General features: G+C 38.4%; 1 protein-coding gene across 20 annotated transcripts in view; it reads right to left on the bottom strand.

Annotated features, from left to right (window-relative positions):
* GTF2I (general transcription factor IIi) overlaps nt 1-16,561 on the bottom strand; it is a 106,220-nt gene that overhangs the window by 69,578 nt on the left and 20,081 nt on the right. For all 20 annotated transcript variants that reach the window (XM_048324278.1, XM_048324294.1, XM_048324293.1 and 17 more), the window contains exons 3-8: nt 15,620-15,758; nt 2,974-3,108; nt 2,425-2,608; nt 2,215-2,243; nt 1,147-1,195; nt 395-438 (exon numbers count right to left, since the gene is read on the bottom strand). In XM_048324278.1, the coding sequence (XP_048180235.1) occupies nt 395-438; nt 1,147-1,195; nt 2,215-2,243; nt 2,425-2,608; nt 2,974-3,108; nt 15,620-15,758 (580 nt within the window). The remainder of the gene's footprint in view (nt 1-394; nt 439-1,146; nt 1,196-2,214; nt 2,244-2,424; nt 2,609-2,973; nt 3,109-15,619; nt 15,759-16,561) is intronic.

Genomic DNA, 16,561 nt, shown 5'->3' with positions numbered 1-16,561 from the left:
AATATTAGCAAATAAACCAAGTTTTTGCTTCCCATTAGGGACAAAGACATCTTGAATAAGAACAAAAAAAGCCAATAAACCAGAGGAATTTCTTCTTCTCTAAATTACATAAAGATAAATTTAGTCTACAATGTATGACAAATTTCCTCCCTCTTGAAATGGAAGCATTTGGCTAGGGTTTAATAGTTGATAAAAACTCAACTGAAAATTGACAGTTTCAAAGAAAGAAAAGTTTTTCCATCTCACCATCATTTCATTTCCATCTCAAAGGATGTCTTTTTGCTACTTTTCTTTTTTTTTGGAGCTTTCTGTCTTTGCTTAAGTTCAGTCTTCTGAACAGAACCTGGCCTTTTTTTTTTTTTTGCTGCAAATTAAGGCAAATTTTTGAACGTACCAGAATCCTTGCTTGGTTCCACTTTCACTTTAACAGGAGGACAACTATAAAAATAAACAAATCAAACAGAATGACATTACTAAAAACAAACCTTAGATTTCTGGGAAGTTCTTCAAGCTTTATAGCTTGTCAATAAAATCAATCTCCCAGAATTTTTTCTAACAAGAACACAAAAATAAAAAACCCTGCATATTGGCTTATCTGATTTATCACAAGGGAATTGCCAGCTATCTCCTATTCCTACATTTTTTTGAGCTACACACAATATTCAAGTCATGTTTAGCATTTAATGAGAAGCAAACACAGAAGCACAGAAAACTGATCCCTGTTTTCACATTAACAAATTTTTGATGTATTACAGATATAGTATCTTCATTTACTAATTTTAAAAAATCATTTTTTTCAAATTGAGGAGGGGGAAGGAAGCAACATTCCCCTCCCCTGTTCTCCCTCACTGCTGTACCATAAAGCATGGCAAACTTAGCCTTGACTAACAGACTGTGAACTAAGATAACTCATTGGGTTAATTAAAACAAGGAGAAACTTTGCCATTTGTTTAAATTCTAACAGTTTCCTCACAAATAATGATCAAAACAAATAGAAGATTGAGCTTTGTGCTTTTTATAATGCCAAGAAAGCAAAAGTTATTCAAAGGTCAGCTGGGCAGAAAAAGCATATTGAGACAAAGATAACAACATGAAAATAGACAGTTGATTAAAAAAAAATTTAATTCTATATTATTTTAAATTCACCTTCCACATGCAGGTATAATTGAATGTGAAGGATCTGTCATATCAGCTCCTGAAAGTCAAAAGACAATATTTGAACTTCCTGTACTCTATTTACTTCAAACACAAATTGAAAATGTAACATTGATTTCACAAAGCAAAAGCCTGTTCACATTTTACAAGCATATGCACATATTTTCCTTATTCACAGATAATGAGAGAAAGATCCCATTAAACTGTACCTAGACACAAACAGCTTGCATTTTTAGAATGTCACTTAGCACACTGAAAACCTACCTTGTATTTTTGATAGAACTGTATTATTACCAGAATCTCCGTAATTTTCCATCTCTAGTCCTCTACCTGAGCACAGGCAACACATCTCTAATTTTACTAATAAAGCATCAACTTCTAGCTCTTTCACCTAAGAAATTAAACATTTCCTTTTTGACAACATTCCTACAGAGATTGCTTCATCATTTTCATAAAACAAATCCTCACACTTAAGCATTTAGCAAGTAAAGCACCATGATACCGTGAAAGGAACAGGAGAAAGGACTTCTCCTAAGCTAGAAGTGAATCTTTGTAGAGTTCTACAAAATTCACTCTAGCTCAGAATTTTTAATATATAGAGGCTTTCATAGGAACTACAACACCTAGCCACTTCAGAAGAGTAAATTACTTTTTAAAATGAGATATAAATGCCAAAATCAGCTGGGTAGTGGAACACAAGCACTGGAAAGTCTTGGCATTTTCTAAAAACTGAATGCAGTCCTTCATAAGTTCACTTCTCCTTCTCCTAGGATACTATACAATTCACATTAAATTTAAATTCAGTACAAGGATGAAGAATGAAATAGAATGAACTTAATCAATACAAAGAATAAACAGAATGAATGTCATCTCTAACAAGTTGTTCCTGGCAGAACGCATAAAGGAAAGCATTATAGCTCCATAAGTAACGCAACTCATGGTCTAGAAATTTCTGCATAGTTTGCCACTTTATTGACATGACCAAATGTTCTATGTATATTGCTATCTAAACTCAAATTCCAATCTTTTTCTGTTTAGTCTGAATAAACATTAACCTACCTATGTGTTTCTTCGGTTCTAGGAAAGACCTGTGTTTAAATATGGAAAGAAAAACTCGGTTTTAGCAAAGACATTGTTAATTACTTTGTAGTGTACATTACAGAGAGAATTCCTGGTTAAGAGAAACAGTCTGCAATGTATTTAATTAAAAATTAAATTTGATTTTACTTAAGTACAAAACCAAGTTGGACAAGAAAGAGAGCAAATAACCTGTTGATACTAAATGAGATCTCTGACTTATTGTCCAAAATCCATTTCAGGGTAGAAATATCATAATTTGATGGATGTTTTAATGCGAGTCCTTCGGGCAGGCCCTGCACTATCACAGCAGAATGGTCCCTCTGAATCTCTTCGTATGGCACAGGTACCACCGTTGACTTTCCTAAAGCTTTACCTAGAAAAAAAAGAGGAGGTTGTTTTGACGTCAAGACTGCTGAAGTTAGCAAAAGGATGAGCCCCTCATAAAACTTTGTAACTTTGGCTAGGACTGGAGCAAAAGCAAGTGCGGATGCAAATCTTCTCAGGAAACTAAGTAGTGCTGGCACTAATAGGCACTGTGCAATAATCTCAAATCACATCCCACAAAACACATCAAGTAGAAAACTAACCACTATGTATGTATTTTTAAGAAACAGCTACTCAAAGTTTCTAAAAATAGCAGTGTAGTTAGAAGGCTAAGATCATGGAGTTTTTTCCTCCAAACTGGAATAAAAATTTAGAAATCTAGAACAGCTCTTCAGAAGAATTTAAAGCACCCACCATAGCAAAAGCAGAAAAAGTCCTCCACGGACTTCCTAAGAGCCTCCAGCTCCACAGTATCCACCGTCTGTCTGTTTACAGGGGGTGTAGTCTTCGTTTTCTGCAGTTCTGCAGCCCTGTCCTCTTCTGGAACACCTGGCAGTTATTTATAAAAATAAGACAGACATAAAATAGTAAGTTATTAGAAGTGCCTAGTCCCTCCACTTTAGACTAGAGATTATCAAAAAGGAATCCTGCCGGAAAATTGTAAGAATTTACTTATCTTAGAAGTAAATGCACATATCTATGTACATAAGCAATGAGCAAATATAAATTTACACCAGAATTATTATATCCTCCCTACAATCTTTGCAAATATCACCCCCTGAAGAATATGAATGACAAATTAAGAAACACATCCCAAGGAGGCTTTTTTGGGCATGAAGAGGTAGAAAACACTACTAATCTCAGGAGAGGATAATACAGTAAAAGCAAAATACTAAACTGCCAAGAAAAGAAGGACCAACAGAGTCACCAGGAGAACAGTAAAACACCAGTGTGAAGGGTCCCATAGCTCTCTAATGCTGTGCATGACGTCTTATGCAGCAGTTCTATCATGTCCTGGTTTATTTATTCTGTATGTGCTTCACAGAATATTTTACAGAAGGGATCTGACTTTTGCCACAACAGTTCATGTCTCTTTCAAAGGACATTAAAAGTACACACCTCTTACTGCTGAGTAAGAGGAGTTGCAAACAAGCCATCATCACGCAAAATAGAGAAGATTTCAGCCCTACATCTTGTTCTAGTCTCTGAGCAAAATTAACTGCAAAAGGACTGAGGGAGTAAGAACACTTCCAGTATTAAAAAGCAAACAGAAGAGACGGTTTCAGGTGGCAGCCCTCCTTTCTCATCATTCAATTCTTGCTAAGATTTACTGAGAATCACTCAGCAAAACCAGAGGCAAACAACAGAGATATGCTTGCCTACCTGGAAGGAAAGGCAAGGGAGATCTGTGTTCCTTTGTGCAAGAGCATGATCAGTGCTGAAGCTGTGTCATGACTTCACCACGAGCCAGCACAGCAGTAAGCCTGAAACACTGCGATGTGCATCACCAGGACTGCTGGCACCAGAATTCTACACTGACACAAGAAAACAAACATCAGTTTGAACAACTGATTACAACTCGGCTGTGAAATGAGCTGAAGCAGCAATGCTTTTAGTAAAACCACATTTATCGTCTTAAAAACTCGTATCTTCACTTCAAAGAGAACCTTGTCCTTCCTCTACAGATGACACATCTGCTTCTTGCCCTGGGAACCCACCTCCAATGCGACATTTAGCTTGCCAGCTCTTCAGGCCTGAAACTTTTGCTTTCTCTGCAGTTATGACAGAGCCTACCAGAACACGAAAAATAATGCAAAACTGGGATATTGTTATATACCTGCAACACAGGTGCTTAATCAATGACAGCTTTTAAGATATGCCCATGGAGTTGGGATAAGAGACATCGGAGACATCAGCTTCCATTTACAGCTACATCTAATGTAGCTTTTTGAGTGGGATTTTTTCCCATGTAAGAAACTGATTCACTGAAAATGCTTTTATTGCCAGCAGCTTCAGAAACTGTACCCACACTTTCTAAAATAATAAACAAACCAAAATTAAGATGACAACACTGCCCACTTCATATGAAAATGAAAAGTAGACAGAAAGATAAAGGATTTTTTTTTCTTATATAGAAGACAAACCCTTACTGGGTTTTTTTATTACATGATCTTTAAGCATTTTCTTAAGATCACATTATGCATCTGCCTCCCTAATCTCTCCCACATTCGTTGGCTGATTTTAATCAAGACTCACAAACAAGATCAAGTTTCAAACACAACAAGATTTGTAACAGCCCTGCACAGTTGATCAAACCTAGCAGGCATTCACCCCTCCTGGCACTACCGATGGACACACGAATCCTTGGAGGTTACACAACTTCACAGGCTCTTCCGAAGCCCTTGCCACAATTACTGGAGCCCCAAGCAGGATTCAGGCTATATTTGGGAGGGGATGCCTAGGACATATGCAACAAGATCTGCTGTGGAAGAGGGATGAGGGGGCTGTATTTACATGGTAAATGGCTCACGAAGAGGAACAAATGGTTATATGGTGAAAGAATAGCATTCTGCTCAGTTGTGAGCATCCTGCAGAATTAGTCTCACTGCTCTTCTGCATTCAGCAGGATTACAACTGCACAACTCCCAACAACCCTCATTTTGGATTGAGAGTCAAGATATTCTTAAGTGCCTCTTATCTTCTTCTACTATCCAGGTGTTTTGTTTATTCAGAATATCCTTCCCTCCAGATCTGACAATCCAGCATACCACTTAGCTGGAAAAGGAATCTCCCAGCTGTCCCCATTCCTCTAAAACAGAGAGCTGTGTTGGGAGGAGGCAGGCTGCATTTCTCCTGCTGAGCAGAGAATGCCCTGCTGGGTCACACTGCAGACAAGCAACAAATCCAGCACTGTCCTCATCTCACCAAAGAATAAGAAACAAATCAAACTTTAGCAGAAAAACAATTTACTTAACTGAAACTTCCTCAACAAAAAGACCTGAAGATGAGATGCTAAACAGAGAAAAGCTGGCACAATTTGGCATCTGAAGCTGATAGGACTCCTCTAGCAAAAGAGCTGTCAGTCCCATGGCAGTTAAGGCACCTTAAAACATCAGAAGGTTTTCAATCAGGTGGCTTTCAATCCCACAGGGAGAGAAAAACAAGAAGTAATTTTAAGAATATGAATGTGGCCCCTGCACAGGCACTCTGAGAGGTAACTTGAGAGCAACAACAATTTTGTGACACTGCTCATATACATATATTTCATTATTTGTGCTTAAGGAAGATCACTGCAATGAAAGAGGGAAAGTAAATGGGTGCATTTTGCTTTGGTTTATAATGTTATTCACCCAATCATCCTGTGAGCTCTGTAAGGCCATCCAGCTTTACAGTCCATGAAACTGGAAAATATCCTCAAATTAAAGAAAAGTCATTTTATAATTATCAAAGGATTACTTGAACCAAACAAAAAGCAAATCACCTGAGGTAGAATTGTCTAGCCATGAAATTTCAAAAAGACTGGCTATCTACAGTAATTTTCTGTTTGTTGTCACCTCTGAGGGAACAAGATGTGTGGTTTCCATGGAAATGGGACTGAACTTTCCCCACAGGTTTTTAAACCGGCTGTTAACTTCATACCCCTTAGCTGGCTAGGCAGAGACAGAACATTAAAGGTTTGTGGCAATCAAGCCAGGCAACCTGGCTGGTACAAGTTACCGAGCTCTGAAACGACCCAAGAAAAACAGCAAGGAGCTCTGAGTTAGGCAGGGCATGGCTAGAGCTAAGGGTGCTGAAAAGGCAGCCAAACTGGCACACCACATGCAAGAGTCTCTGTTCTTAACACATCTACAGGTAAGAGAGGCAGATGACGGTAGCAGAGGAAGCACCCTCAAGGAAGGGAGGTGATAGCAAAACCAGACAGAAAATTAACTTTCTAACACAATCTGAAGTACTAGAAAGCAGGCATTCTTTATTACAGCACTGGACACGCTCAGGATATCTCTTCTAATCGAATGTGTGTCCTAAAACTTTACAACAGGGTATGTATTCCATCATGCTCATACATACTTATTACAACGTACTTCCTAGATAATACCACTTTTCCTAGAACTAATTCATGCATTTGCCTCCTGCTGGAAGTCTTTTAATGGTCCTAGAGAGTCATCTAAAGGGGCCTCTGGTGGTAGTATTCACTGAGTGCCACCAATGTTATAGATGACCTTGCCTTGAATTTTTCTTTAGGCATGTGCTGTTGCTTCTTGCTACGTAACTTAGTCAAAAAAGCCACTATGTTCCTCATTATCTGTTTCTCCACTGGTTCCAGCTGCATTTATCATCCTGTGTGCATTCTTTTATCTCTTTTTGCTAGCTAGTCTATAAGCTCTATCTAGCAACTTTAGCAGACCTGAAAGTTTCTATTCTCTGTGCTATCTATCAGAGGCAAAATAACTTGTGTCTAACTATGTCACAGAAGTTTTGAAAATGCGAGTTTCTTTTTATTTTGACAACTTGGGAAAAGGGGTGAACTGACTCATAAATCATGAGAAATTACCAATAACGTAAAACTTCACAAAAGCAGATTAATTCAACCCTAATGCCATGAGAAAGTGTTTGCAAAGCATGCAAAAAATGCATGGCTAGCTGAGCTGGCCATCATCCACTTCAGGTAAAACCCTTTTATCAATCCAGGAAGTTGGGGAAAAAAGAAGGGAAACTGGTAGAAAAGGGAGAGTATAGCAGGTCACAAGGTAAAGCTAAATGATAGGAAAATTATTTCCATGTCTTTCACAAACACCTAGACATCACAAAGATCTAGGAGGAGCAGGAGGAGCAGGAGGAGGAGGAGAATGAGTTCAGATAAGGAACATATGATATATGAAAAATATGTACCACAGAAACTACCTTATTTGCATTGCAAAAGGTTAGGCAAAAGGGGATTGCAAGCTGAACCATTTAAGTGAGCTCAAATGGAGACAACAATGGCAAAAAACCCCCCAGGTCTTACAGTAAGAAAGACAGGGATGATTGCTTCAGATTTTACTTTTATTACTTGCAACTGCTTGGTGAGTGCTAGGAATGTTATCTTTAAACTAATTTCTAAGTACGTGATTTATTAGGAATAAACTGGTCACATCTTTAAGTGTAGGTGATTTAACTCATAGCAGCATTTCTGCAAATACAAAACAGAAAGTGACTGAAAATCCAAAAAGGTTTAGGTTAATACAGTTCAGCTAATTTATCAAGCAGTTACAAACTGCAACAGAAAAATTCTCCCCAAAAGCTAGGGGTGGGACAGAAACAGATGCAAAATATGAACTACTGCTTCCAACAAACAGAGTACAATGTAAATAACATGGAGAAAACACAATCCTAAAGTGTTGGTGGCAGACACAATGTCTGTAGAAAAGTGTCCCTGCTTTCCAGTAAGAACATCTGAAGCTTCATGTTTTTTCCACAGAATCACAGAATTAACTAGTTTGGAAAAGACCTTTGAGATCATTGAGGATTATTTTATTGAATAAACAAAGATATCCTTATATACCTTGCGCACACCTCTCCCTAGAAAAAAAGATTAGGAAACCGTTCCCTAATTGACCCCAAACAGAGACAGGCAGGTTAGCATTAACACATCACTAAACAGGCAGGATGCAACCTGGCTCAGGTAATGTTAAAAGGACAAGAGAACAATCACATGATCCCTTCCACCAGAAGAGATGCCTGGTCTTAACGCCCAAGTGACAGACATGGCAGGAATAAATACCTCATGTCTGCCAGTACAGTAAGTCTGGGCAATGGTGGCAAGCCACAGTCAGAGTGGCCAGGAGCAGCCACCTGTCTCTGCTGGTCTGGCCACTGGGAGAAGCATAAGTTATTCCAAGTTATCCGTTGCCAAAAGGGAAGTGAAAACTCAGGAACAAAACTGAGAGCCACAGCTGAGTTAAGTTCCTATTAACAGTGACTGGGAAGAGCCTGTTCCGGCAGATACTCAAAATAAATACTCAGCAGACGTTGTTTTAAAAGCTAAAGCAAGAATCACAGATACAGTCCCCATTTGCATTAAATAGGTAGCAGATCAGTGACATCATACATACATGCAAGTCCACCAGTGTTTTGTCAGCATTAATCCTCTGCCTGGCTCTTATTATTTTTCTTTGATTTACTATTTATATCTACAATTCAATGATTCCTTTATCTTCCAAAATATCCTGTAGCTTCAGGAGCATAAACACCACAGAAATCTCTGCTGGCCACAGAATACTTCAAGGCCAGAGACAATGACTGTGGGAAATCAGTTTCCACACTGGCACATGATCTTCAAAAAAAACCTGGTATCTTTAAACTAGCTTCATTAGTATCAAGGGATTAGGCTCTGAGCAATATAAAAAGATGTCAGCTAGCTCCAGAATGGTATTTTCACTATAATACCATAGCACATAATCTGAGACAAAGACAATGATGAGCACTGTCCTTTAGACATAATGTGAACAAACACAATCAATGGCCGTTAGACCCACTAACAACCTCTGTTATTAGAGTAATACTTGAAAAGGTATTAGGCTGCTTCCATATAGGTCAGGGGATCCAGTCTCTGCTCAGTTTCAAATCTGAGACATCCTGCTTTAGAGCTGAAAAGCTAAACACACCATTTAGATACGGTTTCTATATTATTACAGGCATGACAAGACAGACAGTGCATAATCAGAGGTAATCATAACAGTAAGGAAGAAGCAAATCAAATATATTAATACTTTATTGACATCATTACTGCAGCATCCAAATAAAGTATGATAGAAAGACTACATCCAGACTAGCAGAACAGTACTCACACTAACTAGCAAGCTACAGTGTTGGGGGCTATCTGACCAGATTTCAAATACATTTTTCATCACTAGTTTAAAGTTAACATAGAGCTACTGAATTAATATAAAGGTTCATGCTACTGTAGCTTGACTCCTACCTACCAGATTCTAAACCCCAGATCTGTGCATGATGCTCTCTGGTCTGCAGTACCACAGTCTGTTCAGCATTGCTTATGGTGAATGTACATACATGATACACAGGCAGGATCAAAACGTAAATAGCTTCATCCATTAGAAAAATGAAAGAAGCCAGCAGGACATGCCAATTAGAGCTTCATCGTGGGAAAATTTATATTTATACCAATAGGTTATACACTTCACTGAGCTTTGGTTAGAAAATACTGAAGTCATGTATTTCTGTACCTGTGTTTTAGATACTACCACCTACAAAGAAAACACAGTTACAAACAAAAATACTGATTTATGAGCTATTTAGATGCCTATAACTAGATGTCACACTGACTTTCAGAAGCCCTGTTCTAGATTTTTAGGTACCTAAGTTGTTTTGTACATCTGGCCCTGTTGCTAGCATTGCTTTTATTATTGCCAGTATTAGAACTAATTGCACCCAGTATCATACAACAGAGAATATTAACAATTTTTTAAACCTCAATCACAAAAGAAGTATTGACTATTTTATTTCACAAAATACTTCTACTTTGGAAAAAACGTATTAGTCAGGCAACTTGGAGTACAGGCACATCTCATCAATTAGGACCAGCCTGTGGGGATGAACAGCTGGGATGAAGTAGACTTCATGGTCTCCAGTGGAGGTGTGATGTAGAGACTGACTACTCAAAATCCTATTCGTATATCCTTATATACTAAAGAACTGCTCTACTGAGTCTTTTTGTGCATTTGAAACCTTCTTGGATATTAAGCTAAAAAGTTCATTCTCCAGAGAGATCATGCACAGTGAACAGCAGCTTCTTTGGAAGTCAAAACCTGAAGTGAGGACAATTACTGCAAAGCTATAACTACAGCTATGGAGTAGGACGCCAGCATTCACATAGCAAGACACTAGACACGGTGTAACTTCAGTCAGAGACACTTAGATCTCTCTAGAATATAGGGACAAGATACTACAAGACAAAAATGCCAATTTCAGGTATTCATTTGAAAATTACAACAGGCCAAAGTAGTCTCACAAGTAGTGAGACTCTCAAGTAGTTGCCAATCCTGTTAGAGACATGGTGGTTTTAAGTGTGTTTTGTTTTTTAAGCCAGTGAGATCTAGTCTTTCAAGGTTCTGGTTTTGTTTGCTTTTTCTATCCCACTTTAAACTGCTGAAGCATTACATTGCTTATAAAGACATAAAGGAGCACAATATCAGAATAAGAATTCCCCAGAAAACCTGATAGTTCTATTTTCTCAAAGGCCAGAAGGATTCAATGAGACAGAAGCCTAGCTGCAGATCTTCAAGCAGGTCCACAGTAGCCTAGTTTATGGGAAGAACCATTTTACTCGCCTGCAGATGATGGAGTACATCCAAAAGCAAACAGTAATTCACATACCAAAGAAACATACTGAGGAGCCAAAGCTGAGCAATCTTTCCCATAAAGTCTGTGGAGAATTGCATTCCATTCATTCATCCTGAGCAGGAGGAATGGCTGTGTTCATTAAAAACACTCAGATTCTGAGCATGCCTGAAGCTACAAGAAGTTCTCGCAACCTGTGGCTGGATGGACATGGAGGTACAGGCAAGAAGAGTGAAAGACCCTGGCCCAAAGTCTCTAGCAGGACTTGAAGTCAAACTCTGGCCCATACCAGATGCATTGTTAAGATCAGTGTGGAAACTCAAGGCCATCAGAAGAAAAATGAAGACTCCAAAAATAAATGACCTATCAACCAAGATGAACCACCTACAGGTACAAAAGATGGCCTCATCTAAGGCAAGTGAGCTCAAAGTTTTGGCACCACCGAAGAAAAGAGAGGCATGACTGGGAGAGCTGGCCAAAAGTTGCAGAGCCAGAATGATTAAGTTTCCCTGCAACCTACATATTAATGGTGTAGCAGCCAGTACCAGTGGAAATGCTAGCAGAGGCAACCAGGATTCTTGGAGAAGAATTGTCTCCCTGGCAGATGGGATGGAACACATAATTCTGGGTAAATATCTTTCAAAGTCCTGAACAGGTGACCAAAAAGGTGCTTCTGAGTCAGGAAGCTCTTCTGAAAGTTCCCTTCTAACAGGCAAATACAATCAGGGGAAAATAAGGCTTCCTCTGGGTTTTGGGGTTTCTTTGGTTGTTTTATAAACTATCTCCAGCTCACGTTCAAATGAGAATGAATTCCACAGAGCCCAAGGGAAACTGCCACGATGACAAAGATGAACACATGAAGGGAACAGCGTTCTTCAGATACCCCAGGACTAAGTCACCTGCTCAGGACAGCTGATAACCCACAACTCCACAGCAATCCACAGATGACAGAGGCACTTCATCTTGCCAAGGCCATGCAAGAGGAACTGAGGACCACACAATACACTTTAGCAGGGGACAGCAACTAAAACAAAGAGGTACTGTTAGAGCAAGATGTGTATGATCTTGATTGCTTACAGCGCACAAGTATCTACACCTGTCCATGTGCTCAATATGAGCAGGTGCTCCAAGTACATGCTCTTTCAACACACAATTCCTTACACAGGCCTAGAATATCAGACACTGCAGGTTACCCAAATCACCTGTTCTGCATACAAGCACATTTAGTTCTAAACTGATTGAACCAGTCCATTTCACCGCAACATAGGGCTCACAGCCATCTTCATTAAGCAGAGCTCAGAAGAATACATTATCCGACTCAGTTTTAAATAATTAATGCCTGTTGAGTGGCTTTTCAACACTTATTACACAACCCATACTAAGATTTTAAAAAACAGTGTTATAATTAACTCCTAACACATTTTTTTAAGGTAACAAGGCAAACCAGATATGAGCAAGGCTCCTCCTTGCCCTGTGGCAAGGCGTTAGGGAATCCATGTGGGTGAAAGTCATCATGAATGAAAGCCACAGGAAACCAAACTCCAGTGCTGCTTCACTGAACTACTATTATTTTTATCAGTTCTGTACTGCTTAAAAGTGTACATGCTATTTCCTCCATAAACCTCATATATACATTTCATCAGTTTAGCCCACTAATTTATACTCACTAATTTAAAAAAAAAAAAAGCTGCAGGTTTGAAGCCTGAGCCCCACAAATTCTGAAAACTTTTCATACGCTACTCAAATTAGGAGTTGGGAGCTGTGAGGAGCTGTGAAAAATGTGGAAATAAAGACTGGAGATATGTGCTGGCTTGCACAGTCAGACATAAGCAGAGGTGCGCTTAGTAACTAAACTTCTGTTTCCATATTTAAAGAAAAATGAAGATACCCACAAGTGAAGAGGGTATTCTCAATATTGTCAGTACCATGTGCTCCAGAGACTGACATCACAGATGAATTTTTTAAGGTTTCATTCTAACAGCAACGTAAGAATCTCTTAGAAGCTTTTATTAGTCCTAAAGTAACAAGAAGGACTCAACTCTCACTTGTTAAAAATACAAAGAACTGTGTCCTTCCTGGATTCTTATGAAACACCTACTAAAATCTCAACTACCACTGCCTATTGCTCACTTTCATACTGAACTGAAGAAACACGGCTCAAGAGGAAAGGAACTGTTGCCTCCACAGCTCTACATTTTAGACCAAAAGATATTATACTATAAATTTCATCAAGACTTCAAAGCTGTCAAAGGCAGTGATGGAATCAGCATCACCAGGAATATGTAATGCTATTATTTCTAAAAATTGTTGTTCTGAAGTAATGTTTTTTGGAATTATCAACATCTTTGTCAGGACAGAAGAAAACTACTTCCAGCATCAAGATTCCCCTGAAAGCATGGGAGATGTGCACTTTGTGAAACCATGAAAGCAATGACTGACGTTAGTTGACCTTGTTCACACAGATCTACAGCATAATGTTCAGCAAGAATCATAATGAAAACACTGTTTTCAAAGTTAATATTGTTTAATCTTATCAGCCTGACAGTACAAAAACACAGCCCAAGAACGAGTATCTTGTAACTGGAATAAAGCAAAAGATGAGGATTATCAAAACTAATGTAGGACTTAAACACAGGCATGCATCTATAGAAACCACATCTCATATAGCCAAACACAAGCATGGATGAGAAGCCAGTGCTTCCCACAGTACAAAATCTGAAAGAGAGATCTAGCCAGGAGATCAAACAGCAAATCTCCATAATTTCAAACTCCTTACTAATAGATGTGTCCAGTACACAAAGGCCCTGTTATATCAGGGCCCATGATAGCACTGTACTGGTAATAAAACATAGTACCTAGGATGTCAGGGAAGGCCTTTAGGCAACAAAAACAGAACAAAAAAAGAAATCAGGTGCAAAACTGAACTCCTGCCCCAGTACTCAGATAGCAGTTTTCACAAAGAGCAGTATTAGAAGATTGTCCCTGTAAAAAAATGCGAAAAAAAAAAAAAGAAAAAGAAAAGGATTCATCTTATACTTGATTCCTCAATCAGGTTGCAATTCTACATTTTGGTATCAGTGATCTGTTACAACCCAACATCGGGTGACTTTCATTTGAGTAAGTATGTGCACAGAAAGTCACTGTCCATACCAGTAGGACAGTGACAAAAAAACCTAGAGCCCTACCACAAACAACCGACCTTGAGACAGAGCCTCCAAGAGAATTTTACCTAGCAGCAAAAGCATTTTTGTGAGTAAGTCTTTCTGTTACAGACAAAACATAGTTGCTTTCCAAGCAGTATTTAACTTGACAACAACTTGACAGTTGTTTTTAAACTCCTCCTCAGACTGATTCTTCTATCATACCCGTCTTGGGTTGCAGTGTATTCTATTACCATCCTCATGAGCTGTTGAAATCAGGTGGGGCAGCTTCCTTGCTTCCTGCCTCCAGACTATCTTTTGTTAATGAGCCCAGCAATGCCCTGCCACATGACTCATCATCCCATTATGAGATGCTCCACCCAGAGGGAGGAACCAAGCATTCCATCCTGGCTATAATCTGAGATTCTGAACACCTGAGATAACCTTTCCACTAGATTCCCAGAGGACAGGAGCTACATAGCCACCTTCTGAGGAAGAGCAGCCCCTTTTTATAGGATCACTGCTTTGACAGAACCACATCCATCACTTCAGGAGGACTGCAGCCACCATTTTATCGGACTGGCACCACCACCCTGACTAACAGGGTGCCAGGTTGTATCCTGACTCTGTCAGTTTAACCCAGTGTTGTCTGCCTTTATTTTTTTTTCTTTTATTTCCCTATTAAATTGTTATTCTGACTTGATGCCTCCCACTAGTTTGTTTTCAAACTAGTACAATACCTCACCCTTGACCTGCATCTTCTCTCTTTCCCTAGGCAAATAAATGTACATTTTGTTATTCATTAGGCACTGTCCACCACCACCACTTCCCTAAATGAGCACATCAATGCTCCCCCAAATAGTCACCGAATCTTTGAAACCTATCCCTAGAAGTACTGTCCTGTACTCAATGAATCAAGTTTTATGAACACAAAAGTTCCACTGTTTTACTGTAAAAATGAAATTAAACAAAAAGCACACCCTAGATGTACTTAAAGGAGTACAAAAGCAATGCAGATGTAATTTTAAGTCATTACGGTACAGATGCATACTTCTGTCTACTAAATAAAAATGATATTAAAAAGCTACATGAAAAAATACTATTTTGTCAAAACTGTCCATCTGCTTTAGTAAGGCATGAAGTGATTTGAAGAACCAGGACCACCTGAGCTGACAGAAGTACTCCTCTACCTGTTCAGTGTTCTCCTCAGTCTTCCTGAGTGGAAAAAAAGTTTGGAGGAGGGGATACAAAGAAAAATTAACACACACTAGGAAATGCAGGATGTATTATAAGGGTGGACAGTCTAATACTTCTTACTGTACTAGTTTGTCACATTATCTAAGAAAAAATGAACATTTCCAGCCATTGTACAAATAACATTCCAAACAAGACCACTGTTACTGCTCACTTTTATGTTCCTAAACAGCTCAATTTGCCATAGCAAACATAATTATAGCATGCAGCAATGATAGGCAGAATTTTGCTCCCCAAAGTTATTAGTATTATTATACATATTACTATACAGATATATATACACACATTATGCAGCTTGTGACATACAAAAATGAAACATCAAAACTTACAGTATTCATTAAAATCCTTCTTAATATCTTCCCTAGAGTTGACAAAGGCTTTTCCTCTCTCAGTTCCAACTACAAAAACAGTTCTTTCATATACACCAATACAGGCAATTTCTGCCTTGGACTTGGCAAGTTCTTTACACTATAAAAAGAAAAAGAAAAGGCTTTTATTAGCATAGTTAAGATACAGTTAATAAAAATGTATGTGATATCATGTAAAACAACTACTATACTGCTGCCAACATCCACCCTTCAGAAGGTACTGTGAGCAACACAACATCAGCCAGCAGCAAAGCACAATTTACACATCTGGAAAGCTTCATCAGAAATATTAAAAGCATTGTAGATGCATTAGCAAAATTAAGGCTTTGTATAGACTCAGAGATGCATTGGTTTTAATTAAAATGATTTATGACATTAAGCCATGTTAAATTATCACTTCCATGTTAATCATACTGTCTTACTCCAACTTTCAACAAAGAAAAAGTGACACAAAGGCTTTAAGAACCAAATATATCCAATGGAATAAAAGACTTGCAATCTATTGTCTTGTAACTGTTCCACTCAAAGTCTCATTGCTAAAAAGAAAATGTTTGTTCTTGCTTATCATTAAAAAACTCCAATTTTAAAGAACCAAATTTTGACAGTGCCCCAACTTCAAGGAAACAGGACAGTCATTTCCACTCACAGCCCCAGCCAACCATAAACCCCACCACACAATTAAATAACTTCTACAAAACAGGTGATATGCCAACAAAAATAAGTATTTTCTGAACAAGTTTTGTTGAGTTGGTACAGCAGCTAAGGACAAGGCATTAGCCTCAAAATGATTTATTCACTCTACATTTCATATGACAAAGACCAGAATACACTCTTGCCATTCAACCATGCTGTACCTAAGCAATCAACAAATATTTCTCATTTTTTTATTTGACAAAATAATTT

This window comes from Corvus hawaiiensis, chromosome 20 (genome assembly GCF_020740725.1).
Source record: "Corvus hawaiiensis isolate bCorHaw1 chromosome 20, bCorHaw1.pri.cur, whole genome shotgun sequence".
Classification (NCBI taxonomy): domain Eukaryota; kingdom Metazoa; phylum Chordata; class Aves; order Passeriformes; family Corvidae; genus Corvus; species Corvus hawaiiensis.
The sequence above is the reverse complement of the archived record's forward strand: the minus strand, read 5'-3'. Positions and strand labels throughout refer to the sequence as shown.